The sequence below is a fragment of the Leptidea sinapis genome, chromosome 20, assembly GCF_905404315.1.
Source record: "Leptidea sinapis chromosome 20, ilLepSina1.1, whole genome shotgun sequence".
Lineage (NCBI taxonomy): Eukaryota > Metazoa > Arthropoda > Insecta > Lepidoptera > Pieridae > Leptidea > Leptidea sinapis.
This window is the reverse complement of record NC_066284.1, coordinates 7,828,568-7,844,864: the sequence shown is the minus strand read 5'-3', so window position 1 is coordinate 7,844,864 and position 16,297 is coordinate 7,828,568. Positions and strand designations below refer to the sequence as shown.

The following is a 16,297-nucleotide window of genomic DNA, read 5'->3' as shown; positions in this document are numbered from 1 at the left end:
AATTAAGGTGTTTTGTTTGACCATTCATGTTATAATTTGAGGCTAATCTATACAGGACTTTATCACTCTATACAGAAAAGGTATCGAAGAGATTTTTCTTCTACTGATAAGATGATGTTAATATAGTAGCATATCCTTCAATATTATCGGCTCTTAGACATACACACTTAATCACTTCCGTCGCTCACAGCAGACTGACTGAATCATGACCGCACATGCACTAGAGATGACATAATGCTTCCTTCTCTCTCACTCACATACACTGCAACAAGTATGTTGACTTTGACAATGAACTTTTAGCTGAGGTTTCTAGGCTATAGTGAAATCACATACACTACAAATATGTAATGTTTTATTAATTATGAAGAATGAAACACCTACAGATAGCGCACAAGTTGAATGCAGAGTTCAGGAATATGATAGTGCTGTGACCTACTTATAATTGATGACCATAATCAAGAGTGTGTGAATAAAATAATTTTTTACCATTTTACACTAGGTTAAAATGATGAAAACAATATTTTACTCATTTTTAATGCAACAACACGGTAAGTGTACGATTGGTATAGGTAAGGAGCTCCAGGTTCCGCAATTAGACCGCACAGTTGGGTTCATTTTACGTGCAGTGTTGGCCAGTCATTCCAACCAGCCCAGCTCCAGAAGTCCAGAACACTCCTGGAATTTTCTGGAGTGACGTTGTATTTACTAAGATTTTTGCCCGTTGGTTGGCCACCTCAGCACATACCGGGATAACATCCGCGTACGATAATTGTCAATCACGGCACAACACTACACTGTAGGCGGGCGAGTCGAGGCGTACGGACATCTGCGGGAGATGCTCTCTCCCTTTACCTCAGGCCCTGACTGTATTCAACTCATGCGCTAACTGTATACATCCAGCAATGTATTCAGTTAAATATTTCGGTTAATATAAATATTTATATATTATTATTAAAGAAAAAATATTTAAAGTACTCTATAAATAAAAGTATGTACCAAATCTCATGAAAATATATGAAGTATCACAATGCAAACATGGAACTTTACTAGCTTTTAGATGAACAGAGCTTAGCAAAGTAAATGCATATGACATGGCTTGATTAAAAAACACTGATTGTTATCCACAGTTTTTTAGCAAATCAAAGGAAAACCTCACTACTAACATTACTTTTATTATTTTTTAAAATGTATAGAAAACGCAAGAGAATTGGAAAGTAGGGTGATTTGATATTTTTGTGTTGTTATAAGATACTAACAACTTAATATAAGTTTGATGTTGTTATAACAGATTGAGATAAATTCATACTATGTTATTTCTATTAATTGTATGTTGTACATAAATTGTCATTTTGTTGCTGAAAGTGCAACATTAGGACACTGGACTGGTTTCTTTTAATTTTAAAATGTAAAATTTATTTTCTCTGTCAAGTCAATTCAGAAATTTGGAAAGATCTAAAGGGTATTTTAAGATTATGTCTATAAATTGTTTTGCTATTGTTTGGGGAGAAATAAACTGACTGTGGTCGTTAAGAGGAGGAGACTTTACCCAGCTTTCATTAAAATTCCATTTCATGATAAAAAGATTAAAATCTAATTATTCATTATTCTGTTTATTGCAGATTCAGTGCCATTAGTCAGTATGATGAATCCACAATATTCTCCGCCTGGGCAAAACAACAATGCACCAAGTAATCCCTTGGGGTTCCCTCCATCATCACAAGAATACAATGGGGTTCCAAATGCCAATATATATAGTCAAATGCCACCAAGTGGACCCATGGGAAAACCTCTAGAAAATGATATGAACCAGAAAATGCAGAATATGACATTAAATGGTCCTCCAGGCTTCCAAAGTATTCCATCATCTCAACTTCCACCTGGCCAGTTTCCTCCAACTTCAAATTTTAATGCGCAAGTTCCACCGGGTTTTAAACAAATGCAACCTGGTAGACCTTCAATTGGTGATGCTCCTCAGCAATTTCACCCTACAAATAGCCAAATGCCACCATTATCTGCATCTGGACCTCAAGGACCTGGCTTAGATAACTCAACACATAGTTCAAAACCATCACCTTCACCAGGTTTTGTAAATCAACCTGACATAGCTAATAAATCAGAGCATGTGTCGAGAATGCCACAGATTCCTGGTCAAAACCAATCTAATCAAGGTGGAATGCAACAGCAAGGACCTGGACAATTAAGTCGTGAATCTACACCTGGTCTAAATCAAAATCAGTTTTCACAGGCAAGTGCTATGTTTGGGCCACCATCTGCTTCTAAACAAGCAGCTCAGTTGGGACAGCAGAGCCAAGCAAATTCTATGCCTTCATCAGAACAGCAAGGCCTACATTCAGGAAACTACACTCAAGCATTACCCCCACATTCTCAGCCTAGTATGCAACCTGCAATGCAGAAAAGTGGCTTACCTCCACAATTAAATCAACCAAATATGCTTCAGCAATCACCATCTGTGCCAGCTCCTCAATCAGGAGAAGTATCTCAACCAGGATTGAATAGGCCTCCAGGAATGCTACCACAAACGGGAATGCCTCCTCAGCAACAGTCACTTCATCAAGGCATGCCATCCCAACAAACGGGAATGAAACCGGGAATGCCACAACAGCTGGCAATGTCTCAACAACAAGGAATGTTTCCTCAGTCAGGGATGGCTTCACAGCAAGGAATGCCTCAACAACTGATACAACAGCCTGTTATGAATGCGCCTCAAGCCAACATGCCACCCAAGGCAAATCAATCAGGTCTGCCCCCTATACCAGGGTTGCATCCTCAACGAGCAACACCATCTCAACAAGGAATGCCGCCACAACCAGGAATGCCACTGCAACAACGAATGGCACAGCAACCAGGAATGCCCTCGCAACCAGGAATGCCCCCTCAACCAGTACTGCATCAGCAGACTAGAATGCCCCCACAACCAGGAATGCCTCCTCAACCGGGGTTACCACCGCAACCAGGAATGCCTCGTCAACAAGGGATGCCTTCTCAACCAGGGATGCAGCCACAACAAGGAATGCCTCCTCAACCAGGGATGCCGCCACAACCAGGAATGCCTCCTCAACCAGGAATGCCTCCTCAACCAGGGATGCCTCCTCAACTAGGGATGCCGCCACAACCAGGAATGCCTCCTCAACCAGGGATGCCGCCACAACCAGGAATGCCTCCTCAACCAGGGATGCATCAGCAGCCTGGATTGCATCAACAACCAGGGATGCCTCCATCATCACAATACAATCAATACAGTCCGTCTCTACCCGGCATGCCACACATGCCGCCGCCGCTGTCCCAACAACCACAGTATCCTGCACAGAATCAAAGTGGTTATAATGGACCGCCTTCAAATGCACAGTACCCAGGTGAATAAATAACCTTTTAAAGGTATTAAAGCATAACTCAATATCAATTTTATTTCACGCAGCAACAGTAAAATTAAGTACAAAGTTCGTATGATGTTCATTAAATAGTAAGAATGCTTATGTTGCCAGTAATAATTAATTTAATGTAATTTTTCGGAATAGTTTCCTTTTATTAGATATTTTTAGGCAGAGTTTTTGCATTGTCAATAAAACTGTTTATGGGGCTGTAGCAGTCAGAATATTGAATGCCTGCCTTGTTTCTTCCATCGTTATACTCCATTATACATTTATTCCCCAATCATTGTTCAGGAGTGGCGGGCCAGCAGCAGGGCTACGCGCCCGGTTCGGGCTATCCCCCCCCGTTCCCCGCGCAGCAGGCCGGCTACGGGCAGCAATACCAACAGCCGCCACAGAAGAAACTTGACCCGGACCAGATGCCGAGCCCGGTACGTACTGCTCTACATTTCTTTATTTTCTTAGGGGAATAAATCAATAGGTTCGACCCAGGCTATAGGTGTCGTAAGATCACCCCAAGGACTGTTTTATGTGAGGGTCGTGTACCGTCCACCACGATCTTGATAATAGAGTAACCATCCTCACGAAGAAGCAGATATCTCGCCCAAGCGACAACAGATACTTAAAATACCCTGGGTATAATTGAGATATTTATATTTACAGGTCCAATTGGTAATGTACGATACGCCACAAACTTGTATGCTATCCACACAATATGGATGGAAGGAATTTTCTTCCATGTACAACCAAACTGAACGGAATTAGTTTCCTTTACAGGACGATATGACATGGTTAACTAAATCGTGAACTCTTGCCTAAAACTTCTAGTATTGCGGCAGAATATGGGCGTCCGTGATCACTTAACGTCAGGTGACACATGCGCTCAATTTTGTCCTCTTCCATAAAAAATAATCAGGGAAGGATTGTCTAATACATTATGTTCAATCGGCGCTTAGTGGCGTGCTTGAACAGATCTCCTCAACTGAAATCGTAGTGTTGGGTGAGTTACGCACAATGCCGAAGTGAGTCCACCATAGACGATCTGTAGAAACATAACTCAAGCGGTGACGTATTCTTAATAAAGTGCTGGCTGATCATATGTCATCAATGATGCTTGTGTTATCTTAGTGTAAAACACCGTTGATGATAGTGAACAATTCTTCAATGGATTGCAGATCCAAGTGATGCTAGATGACCAGCAGAACCGCGGCGGTGTGTTCGTCACCAACGACAAGGGGCTGGTACCGCCGCTCGTCACTACAGACTTCATCGTTGACGACAGGGGAAATGCTAGTGAGTATTGTAGACAACCGGCACACGCACCGACTTAGTATGGAATAGTAAGGGGAAAAATCCAGTAAAAAAAGTCTTTTCGGAAGACGAACAAAGGAGACACATTTTTTTTCACATTTCATACTATATACTAACTCTAAGCCCAATACTGTATATGCTAATAGGAAATGAAGGTTGCATATTTTCATACATTTTTCAAAGAAAAAGAAATGGTCACATTAATTGATGTAAAAATATTGTTGGCAAAATGGGGAGAATAGCAATACAAAAATGTCTTATAACAGCTAAAGTATCGGTTCCACTCTTTTAGTGCTATAGTAACAAATGATAAGGACAATATTTACACTATAATGTTATACAACAAACACACACACACAAACACACATTTACATACACTTGCAAGGGTAACAAGAACCAATAATCTGGGAGCCATAATAGATCCACTCCCACTCAACATCTGAGGGAGGAGGGGATGGCTGAAAAACAGTGCTGCATGGAAACATAAATCCATGAAACCATGTCAGATGAAGCTGAGCCTTTTCCTATTGGTATTGGTAAGGGGCTCCTGTTTCCGCAATTAGACGGTTAAGTTGGGTCCATTTTGCGTGCAGTGTTGGCTAGTCATTCCAACCAGCCTAGCTCTTTCATTAAATCTAGAACACTCCTGGGGTGTTCGCAGACTTCCTGGAGCGACCTTGTATTTACTAAAGTTTTAGCTCGTTGTTTGGCGACCCCAGCACATTCTATGATTATATGAGTGACCATTTCATCCTCGGCTAGACAGCCCCTGTACTTAGGATTGTCCGTTACGCCGGTTGTGAATGGGTGTTTGTTTACGGCCGTTCCCAATATACTATCTACAAATAGAGATTAATTACTACCATCTAGTGTCAGTAATTAGCTGTCAATATTCTGAAGCTGTCCCAGTATACCCGATAAGTCATTCTTATCGCCTTATATTGGGACGCGTGAATTGCAATTTCTATACAAACTTTATATCACTGGTAAGCTATACGTCGTCCCATTGACAGACACCGTGCACGGATAGGGTGTGTTACCGTCGATAAGTTTATTGGGACAGAAAAGTCAACGATAGTTACGATTTTTATATCAAGTAAGAGATAGAATGAATATTGGGAACGGCTGTTAGTGATGTGTGACCCGTAAGGGCGCTATCGCCCGTTATCGCGTAGCCTAATTATTCAATTTATTTTTGTAATGTTTGGTATGGCAATAAAGAAGTTATTATTAACAATATTCTTAATAGTTTGAAAATATTTTTTTTCGTTGTCCGGTATTTTAGGTTTTAAGCCCAAAATGAATGGTCACATTTATTTAAAATTACACGCGGTAGAGCTGTCTATGACAAAACTCAACGCTTAGATCTAAGCTATAATATATATGTAAAATACCATTATAACGATATGAACGATAAAGGGACGATACGACATGGGTACCCTTAAAAAAAACGCGTACTCCTTCCTTAAAGGCCGGCAACGCTCCTGTGATTCCTCTGGTGTTGAAAAAGATTGTGGGCGGCGGTGATCCGTTGACACCAGGTGACCCGTACGCTCGTTTGTTCTCCTATTCCATAGAAAAAAATGATTAATGTTTAAGAAGAGTGTATAGGAAACGCAATTTTTTAATAATGTTGGATTGAATGAAATGTTAATTTAATGATGATATGCCATGATAGTGTTTTCTTTAGTTATTAAGAAGAACTAGTAAATTATTATAGCACTAGTAAGCAAAGCCAAGCTAAGTTCCAAGAAGCTACCATTACCATCACCAGTTACCATACGAGAAACAATAACATAAAATATAAACAAACACTTGGTAAACGTCATGGGGAGATGAACTGATAACAAACTCAGAGCCCATCTTTTAATCAGATACCAACCTATCCTGTTAAATATAATATTACACAATCTTAAGTGACCTGCGCAGAACCAGACAATAACAATGCATCCATTATCCTCTATATAGTAAGCCTTCCTTGGCAATGAAGCTTTAATATATTTCTAGAATTATTGCTCAGTGAGTCCTAGTATGCTGTCTGGTATTTTATTGTAAAATTGATATTATATACAAATTAGTAAATCACCCCCATCATCTGGATGTGTGGCGGTCCTCCACTGTGCGCTTTTCAAGGAGCTTTCTTCCACGTACTACAAAGTTGTCGAATGAGCTTCCTTGTGCGGTGTTTCCGGGACGATACGACATGGGTACCTTCAAAAAAAAGCGCGTACACCTTCTTTAAAGGCCGGCAACGGTCCTGTGATTCCTTTCCATTCCTTTGAGCGGCGGTGATCACTTAACACCTGCTGACCCATTCTCGTTTGTCCTCCTTTTTCCATAAAAAAAATGAATACCAACCAACAGAGCCAACTTATTTCCAAGATCCCTAATGTATTTGATATCCATCTGTGTGACAGGGGTATATAAAATAAAGGTTATTAGCATGATAATTGACCAAACTACCCGCAGGTCCAAGGTTCATCAGGTCTTCGATGTACAGTGTGCCGGTGACGGCTGATCTACTGAAGCAGACCGCGATTCCCTTCTGCTTGGTGGTGAGTTTATTATCTTGCGATTGTTTGATTTAGCTTTAAATGCAACGCCTCCAAATGCTGGAACGATTTGCCGCCACCTATTAAATATCAAAAAAGTTTGAAACAAACTTTAATCTTTTCTATTAGAGAAACAAAAGTGTTTAGAGGCACAAAAATAATAATAATAATAAAAAAAAACCGCAAAATATATCCTATTTATTATGAAAAAACTCCCATTAGAATTCAATCTAATTTAGTTTAGTTTCTTCTCTTTTTGTAATATTTGTAGACGGTCACTTTTAAGACCTATTATAAATAAAGGAACCGTGTTGTGTACGGCTGCTGTCAACAGGTCGACTTGGTAGGTACCTACTGAAAATCAGTGTTGGAATTGGGGTGATCCTTATTTCAATTCCAAAAATGCTGAGTGGGTGTCCTTTTCGTGACGCCGTATTTTTAAATTTGTTAATTTTACTATGTATATAATGTTCTGAGATGATTAAATGAATACTTTACTTTCTCTTTAATTTCGGTTGATGGCAAGTGACAATGAGGACCTACGGCCGTTTTCAATAACGTATCTCTAATTACGGATAGATTGTTATCACCGTTTAATGACAAGATTTTATCTATCCACAGTTATGTCCAATATAGCTATATTATTAGTTATAGTCCAATGCTATCTGTCGATAGGTTATTGAAATGTAGGTAAGCGAAAAGGATAGATTTGTCTACCTCTAGTAAGTTAAACTAAGGATAGATAGGTTATTGAAAACGGCCGTAAGTAAATTCCTAGTTACTCTGTCCTTGATTGCGGTCATATTATATTGATCTGAGAAAACAGATGTGGAAACGGTTATTCCATAGCTAATCTGTTTGCATAATGAATGCTAGCTCTAAAACATTTCTTAATTTTTTTTTGACAGTAAGTCACGAGACGAGCAGGAGGTTCAGGTGATGGTAATTGATACGCCCTGCCCATTACAATGCAGTCCAGCTCAGTAGTCAGTATTCTTGAAAAACCCAAAAATTCTGAGCGGCACTATAATTGTGTTCGTCGCTTGAGACATAAGATGCTGTGTCATTTGCCCAGTTATTTAACATGCTACGGCGCCCTTCAGACCGAAACTCCGTAATGTTTACACATTACTGCTTTACTGCAGAAATAGGCACCCTTGTGGTACCCATAATCTAGTTGGCAACCTAGGAGCCTCCCACTGGTAAATATCAGATAATATGGCTCTAATTAAATATTTCCCCACGCTCGCAGATATCCCCAATGGCGGAGACCGTAGGCAGCGAACAAGAGCCGCCGTTGATAGACTTCGCGGCGCTAACCGGCTCGTCTGCGATGGGCCCCGTTCGCTGCAGTCGCTGCAAGGCCTACATCTGTCCCAATATGAAGTTCATCGACTCAGGCAGACACTTCAAGTGCTCCTTCTGCAAGGCTACCACAGAAGGTAAACATTCACCCTCTACTTGTACGCGGTGACCACTTCATTTTCCTGCAACGCATTCATATTCTATATGACTATTGACGCGTTGCCAACTCCTTGCTCCTAGAGACGGGCGAAGAACACGGAACGATGAAGAGTCTTCTTCATTCCTTGTTTGTTGAGGCCGAGCTAGTTGACAACCCACTCAACGGTTTGTTTGTTCGTTGCTTGCAGTGCCAATGGAGTACACGCAGTATATCAACACGATGCAGCAGTATGGCCGTACGCCAGCCGAGCTCGCGTTAGGCGCCTACGAGATAGTGGCCACCAAGGAGTACTGCCGGGTGAGTGTGGATCACGGTTCACAGCGTATGGATCAAGTAATGTTTACTCATGAGCATCTGCAAGGTCTGGCTCGCACCTATAATAAAGATAAATACACCCTGAAATACACAAATCACACTCTTACATACACACACACACACACACACACACACACATATGTGTAACCTTATATAGTTAAGTTTATATTCTTTATCTACACCCATGCTTTAAATCCACTATTAAAGATTTTAAAGCAGTTAGCTTACTAGCCAACATTAAAACACCCAATGTTCTAATAACCATTATATCATCCAAACAAGTGTTGTAATGCAATTCAGTACAACATTACAACACTCGTTGGGATGATGTAATCGTTACTAGCTAACCGGCATTTTGTTTCAGAATCTTTTATAGAGGATTCATATTATGGATGTAGATAAAGTCTTGTATGCAACTATTGATAATTAGGTATTAAAACACCCCTATTACACAACAGTTGCATAGATGACTATTGTAGCTTAGTATAGTAATTGTGAGTTACCTTATTCTGGTTTGTTACATCATAAATGTTACTTCTTTTGTTTAATACCTGTATACTGTAATCAATCAGGTTTGACCTTATTCTTCTACTCTATATTACAATAATGCTGTATACAAATTGTGACGCTGTAGATAACATGAAATAAATTAATGAGTGTAGAGCCTCGTTGGCGCAGGCGCTACGCCGTTACCCCTCATCGCCACTTACTAACTTGTTTTAAATTTTCTGATTCTACTTTTATTTGACGCTTATAATATGAAAGAAACATCGTGAGATAATCTTCACACACACACACACACACACTCACAAACATACACACACACACACAAACATACACAGGCTCAAAAAGGCATAATCCCTGGAATGAGTCATTGCAAAATAGGCACACAGTAGATGTGTTTAAGAATACTTTTATTAAAAAATAGTTTTCCTACAATTTAAAAAAAACATGAATACATGAAAAATTTTAATAAACAAGTAATATATTGTGTATAAATATATGTTTTTTTTATTCTTATTATTATTTGAACTACACAGGTTTAGTCAAACCTGAATAAAACTTCAGTGGAAACTGTACTTGCTGAACGAAAATTTAATGAGATTCATAAAATTAATTTTTCCCTTACTTTTTTTACACTAAATCAAACTTGTAGTTACTGTCTGATAATAATTTCTCCAAATAAATAAAATTGAGTATTTTATGAAATATATTCAGCGTGGTTGAATGTGCATGCTAAAGTTAAAAAAAATATTTTTTGTAAAAGTCGTTCCAGTTGAAGCACACACGAAGGTCATCATTAAAGAAATTGTGTATTTTTGAGTTCGCTTCTTGATTTTTATTTTTTACTAGCTGACCCGACGCTGTTCTGTATATAATAAATAAAATAATGCTTTTATATGAATTTGGCAATAATATATCATAACATCAAAAATTACTTCGTAAAATATGCACCCTGCTGTCGTAATGAAATTGTTTCACAGCAGAACTGTCAAACCATGCGTCAATAAATTCTCTCATAGAAATTACATCAAAGGAAAAACAAATTTGATGTTTTTATTTAATTTTGCTGCATTTTCCTATTTATTCACCTTTTAAACCTTCTCTGGACTTCCACAAATAATTCAAGACCAAAATTAGCCAAATCGGTCCAGCCGTTCTCGAGTTATAGCGAGACTAACGAACAGCAATTCATTTTTATATATACAGATAGATTGTTATAGATGTAACACATTCAAAATTTTATTATTCTCTTTGATTAACGCGAGTGTTACACATTTAAATAAAACACTTTTAAAGGATTAAAACGCCTGTAATTGTAACTGTGTTTTTACCTTACGTTACAGTACCAGGGGGACTGGTATCCCTGAAAACGAGATCTGGAAAGGTCAATTGAAACGTCGGGTTAGCAAAAATAAAAATGTAACTTTCACGTAAAAATCTAATGTAAAAACACAGTTTCAATTACACGCGTTTTAATCCTTTAAAAGTGTTTTATTTAAACTCAAAAATTTAGTAGTCTAGCCTTTAGGGCTTTGAGGTACAGCCTTACAGAGTCTTAGACCTTAGGAGTGTAGAACTTTTAGAATCAGCTTACACATTAACATTGTTATAGTAAATATTTTATTTTAAATATGGATTGTTTGTTTCCGAGTCATGGATACATGTATTTATGTATGTTTGAGTAAGTATATTGTATTAAATATATCTTTGTCTTGTACCCATAGCACAGGCTATGCCTATTTTCGGGCAAGATACTTGTGTAAGTGTGTCAATATTATTATTCTCTTTATTACAATTTCATCTTATTTTCTACATTTATATATATAACATATTTATAAAAAACAATATTACAAATATAAATATAAAAAATAGAGTCCCGCCGGCGTTGGTTCACGACAATTCTGCCGGTGGTTGGGGCGACAGACTGAGGAACTTCCGCACGATGCGTGCCTTTCCCAGCCCAAAACAGCTGCTTTCTGTAACTGACCCTTTATCCAGTTATTAAGTGAGAGCCTCTTGAAATGATGGTCGAGGCTCTTTGCTATAAGACCGTTAACGGAAACGACTATTGGGACAATTATTGTTGAATCAACATCCCACGTGTCAGTAACCTCGTGTGCTAAGTCTAGGTACTTCGACAATTTGTCTATTTCAGCTTTCACAAGGTTATCATCACACGGAACGGTGATATCAACAATAAATGCCCGACGCTCTATTATTATTATTTTCATTTTCTGAAATCACATTGTTCTGCACTGCTTTGTTAACATTGAAAACATAATTAGATAAATATTTTTTTTCTGACCGTACAACTAAAATATATTGATAATGTTGTGTTTTGTACGGACAGAATAACACGCTGCCGAACCCACCTGCCGTTGTGTTCGTGATCGATGTGTCCTACAACTCAGTGAAGAGCGGTTTGCTACACACCATATGTAACAACATCATGGATATCATACAGGTACATATAGCTTACTGCGGCTGTGATCACAAGTCTCCTACTCGTAAACTCTTGTTGTTTTTTTATTTATTAAAATATTATTAAATTACAAATTACGAATAATAATATAAGTCTTACATAAAGGCTAGTTAACACTGTGCTTGAACTAGGTAATCCTGTGTTTTAGGCGTAAAGAGCTGGTATTGAAACTAAATAATCACAAAAAAGAAAAACTTAATAAAGTAAAAAGGTATAAATTAATCTACAGGTTAACCCCCTTATTCATAATAGTCTGCTAACTTAAAGCATTGCTAATTCTCACTCTGTCTTCTTCTATTAACCTAAGTCAAAATGAGAAAAAACACTCCTAAGCGGCTGTTTAAAGTTAGCGGACCATTTTGAATAAGGGGGTAAGTATATAAGTAAACAATGTCTAATACAAATAAAATATAGATAATGTTTATTTTAACACTATTAGTAATTTTTCTGTATCTTCATAGGACATATTTTGAAGTGCTTATGAAGAGCCTTCTTACAATTATTAATATTAACATTTAACTATTTATTTAACACTTACGATATTTAAGCACAGTTATCTTTCTTTCTATTTATGTAAACAAATTAGGTAAGTAAATTTTGAACAAATTCCCAAAAAATAAGTGTAATGTTATGTTTAGATGGATTAAATCAAATCAAATCAAAATCAGTTTATTCACGTAGGTCATGGAATGAATGTAATCTTATGAATGTAAAAAAAAATATTTTTCTTATTGAATTACTACTTCGTAAAGAAGAAATAGCAAGAAACTCATTGTCACTCTTTTATAACAAGATTTATGTTTACATTGCTTTACAAATCATTTCAATTACAATATAATATGTAAAATGATGCAACAAAGATTAGATATTATACTGATCCCTACAATAGGTGTTGCCTGTTTCGTGGGGATGAAGTACAACTAACAATATGTAATATGGATACAAAATATACAATAGCGAACACAATGATGTGAGCGTATTTTTGTGTACTTCGAGAATAACCCTCAAGCAATAAATATTCTACGTTTGTAGAAAGAACAATATTGTAAAAATCTTGCAAAGATGGCGTTGACAATTAATAATAAAATAACGAATACGGCTGTATGGGCTTGAACCCTTTGCCTATCCTAATAATGGTCGAAAAAACCAAAAAAAAAAAACGAATGTCGCAAAACTCTGAAAATTTTAGGAATCAACTTTACCCTGTAACTTTTGTGTTAGAGTGATGCGAACGCATCTTGAAATTTCACTTTATTTTTTTTCATAACGCCCCTAAAGAAGTATAACATCAATAGCCAGCTACTTGATACTACCTAAGACAAGAACAAATTACGGCAAGCGTATGTTTATTTACGAGGGCGCACAACTTTTTAATAGTCTACCTTCATCTCTCAAAAAGATTAAGTCGCTAAAAACATTTAAACGTGAGTTATCAGACTATATTGTTACAAAGTTTTTATAAAACACATGTCTGAAATTGTTTGTTATGTGACAGTGACCTGTAAAAGTGTGTAATCATAAATTTTGTGAACAAGAATAAGTACTATAATGTATATGTATGTACTGAACATCTAAAGAACGGCGGATAAATTATTACATCATATTTTTATGTTCTCATGTAAGTGACAATATTATGTTTTTAATGAGAAATAAATATCTTTAAACCTAATGAGGCTTTTTATATTTATATTACAGTCAATGCCGAAGGACGAAAATACACAGAAATGCATGACCCGAGTTGGCTTCATCACATATAGCTCCACCGTACACTTCTACAACATTAAGGTAAAATTGTTTCTTTTGTAACTAAATACTGTAGAGGATCTGTGACCCAACTCCGATCCGAAATGTTCCGGATATCAGCGGAAATACAAACAGTACTTTTTTTTATGGAAAAGGAGGACAAACGAGCATAGGGTTCACCTGGTGCTAATTGATCACCGCCGCCCACATTTTCACGCAAAACCAGGGGAATCACAGGAGCGTTGCCGGCCTTTAAGAAAGCTGCACGCGCTTTTTTTGAAGGTACCCTGAAGGTAAGATGTCGTAACGTCCCGGAAACACCGCATAAGGAAGATCATTCCACAGCTTTGTGGAGTGAACTTCCATGACAGGACCACGGCATAATACAGCTATAGCACGAAATAGAATAAGTAGCGAATGAAAGAGAACGAAAATCTTTAGGTAACTTTCGGTAAGAGGAAATTTGTGTCATAGGGGTTTTGTCGAAGTTAGTTTGACTGTGCTGTTTACGCACTCAGACCCTCGATTGGGCCATTGTTCTTGTCCGTTTGTCTGCTTACTACAACCAGCCCAGACTGTCCCAGAAGTCTTGCAGCCTTTTCATATTGCTACGGGCAATAGGAAGCTATGCTCACTAATAAGTAAGAAATTTCATTGTACATTGGTACAGTCAACCTCATAAAAATGTATACAGATTTGAAAACAATACTTTTGTATATCAATAATCTACTTTTTTTCGCTTTTTTAATACTTTTTACTGCTCTATAAAAAAAGAGTATACGAAAGAAACTGGGCGTCATAAATAGAGTACGGCAATACTTCAATTCTATTCTAGCGCTGTACAAAGCGCAGGTCCGGCCACACATGGAGTATTGCTGTCATCTCTGGTCTGGCGCACCTCAGTATCAGCTCGATCCATTTGACCGCGTGCAACGCAGAGTAGCTCGAATTGTCGGGGACCAAGTGCTCTGTGAATGGCTGGATCACTTGGCGTTGCGTAGAGACATCGCTTCATTGTGTGTCTTCTACCGCATTTATCACGGGGAGTGTTACGAAGAGCTGTGTCACCTGATTCCTGCCGCCGGATTCCACATTCGCACGACACGTCACTAGTTAGGATATCATCCCCACCATCTGGATGTGTGGCGGTCTTACACAGTGCGATTTTCAAGGATCTCTCTTCCACGTACTACAAATCTGTGGAATGAACTTCCTAATGCGGTGTTTCCGGGACGTTACGACATGGGTACCTTAAAAAAAAGCGCGTGGAGCTTTCTTAAAGGCCGGCCACGCTCCTGTGATTCCTCTGGTGTTGCGAGAGAATGTGGGCGGCGGTGATCAATTAACACCAGGTGAACTCGTTTGTCCTCCTTTTCCATAAAAAAAGTACTGTTTGCATTTCCGCTGATATCCGGAACATCCGTATACATCATAGAGTGAGTATACTGACATGCTAAAAAGCCTTTTCGCCCGGATCGTTTTGTACAAGGTCAAAGTAATTAAAATATTAAATTGTCATCGGTCCTTAATACGTGTGCTAATTTTCAAGCAACTTGGACGTCGGGCAAGTGTATGAATATCAAATCAAATCAAAATCACGGTCACGGAAATGACACTTATGAATGTCAAAAAAAATTTTCTTACTGAGATTCTTATTGAATCTACTGCTTCTTCGTGAAGGGTTCTTCTGATGAGCTCATAATCAGAAGAAGTAGCAAGAAACTCATTGCCACTCTTTTAAATCAAGATTTACATTTTCATCGTTTAACAAATCATTTCAATTACAATATAATATGTAAAGTGATGCAACAAACATACTCAAACGTCAAATAGTCAATGCCTTACACGAGTAAGTCAAAAAAGTAAATGTTAATTAATACAAAACAAAAGTTATTTAGTACAGTAGTTGAATCACACCGTAAATAAATAAAGGTATTCAAATAAAAAATATCATGTTGAAATTCCGTAACTTACACATAGTATTAACATAAAGTCACATAGAGTATAATAAAATTTAATTTCAGGGCAGTTTAGGGCAGCCACAGATGCTGTCGGTGGGTGACGTGGCTGACATGTTCGTGCCGCTGGTTGAAGGGTTCCTGGTGGATGCGGAAGGCAGCGCCGCCGTGCTGGAAGCGCTCCTGCAGCAGATCCCGGCGCAGTTCGCCGACAATAAGCAGACTGAGATAGTGCTGCTACCCGCCGTGCAGGTACAAGCGTCACAAATATAATCTCAAACTTTTCTTTTGCATAGACGCCTTCAATAATCTAATGTGTACTTGATTTACAAATATGATCTCAAACTTTTTTTTTTACATAGACGCCTTCGATCTAATGTGTACTTGACTTACAAATATGATCTCAAACTTTTTATTTTACATAGACGCCTTCGATCTAATGTGTACTTGCCTTACAAATATGATCTCAAACTTTTCTTTTTTATAAACGCCTTCGATCTTATGTGTACTTGACTTACAAATATGATCTCAAACTTTTCTTTTACATAGACGCCTTCGATCTAATGTGTACTTGACTT

The 16,297-nt window shown here is 38.0% G+C and overlaps 1 protein-coding gene across 3 annotated transcripts in view; it reads left to right on the top strand.

The window, feature by feature from the left end:
• The window catches only part of LOC126970129 (protein transport protein Sec24C), a 35,498-nt gene that overhangs the window by 2,596 nt on the left and 16,605 nt on the right, over positions 1–16,297 (top strand). For 2 of the 3 annotated variants that reach the window (XM_050815859.1, XM_050815860.1), the window contains exons 2-10: positions 1,620–3,374; positions 3,684–3,820; positions 4,565–4,682; positions 7,170–7,255; positions 8,505–8,694; positions 8,905–9,014; positions 11,887–12,000; positions 13,714–13,803; positions 15,786–15,971. In XM_050815859.1, coding sequence (XP_050671816.1) covers positions 1,640–3,374; positions 3,684–3,820; positions 4,565–4,682; positions 7,170–7,255; positions 8,505–8,694; positions 8,905–9,014; positions 11,887–12,000; positions 13,714–13,803; positions 15,786–15,971 — 2,766 coding nt within the window. In that variant the 5' untranslated portion in view covers positions 1,620–1,639. The remainder of the gene's footprint in view (positions 1–1,619; positions 3,375–3,683; positions 3,821–4,564; positions 4,683–7,169; positions 7,256–8,504; positions 8,695–8,904; positions 9,015–11,886; positions 12,001–13,713; positions 13,804–15,785; positions 15,972–16,297) is intronic. The other variant, XM_050815861.1, reaches the window with a different exon arrangement.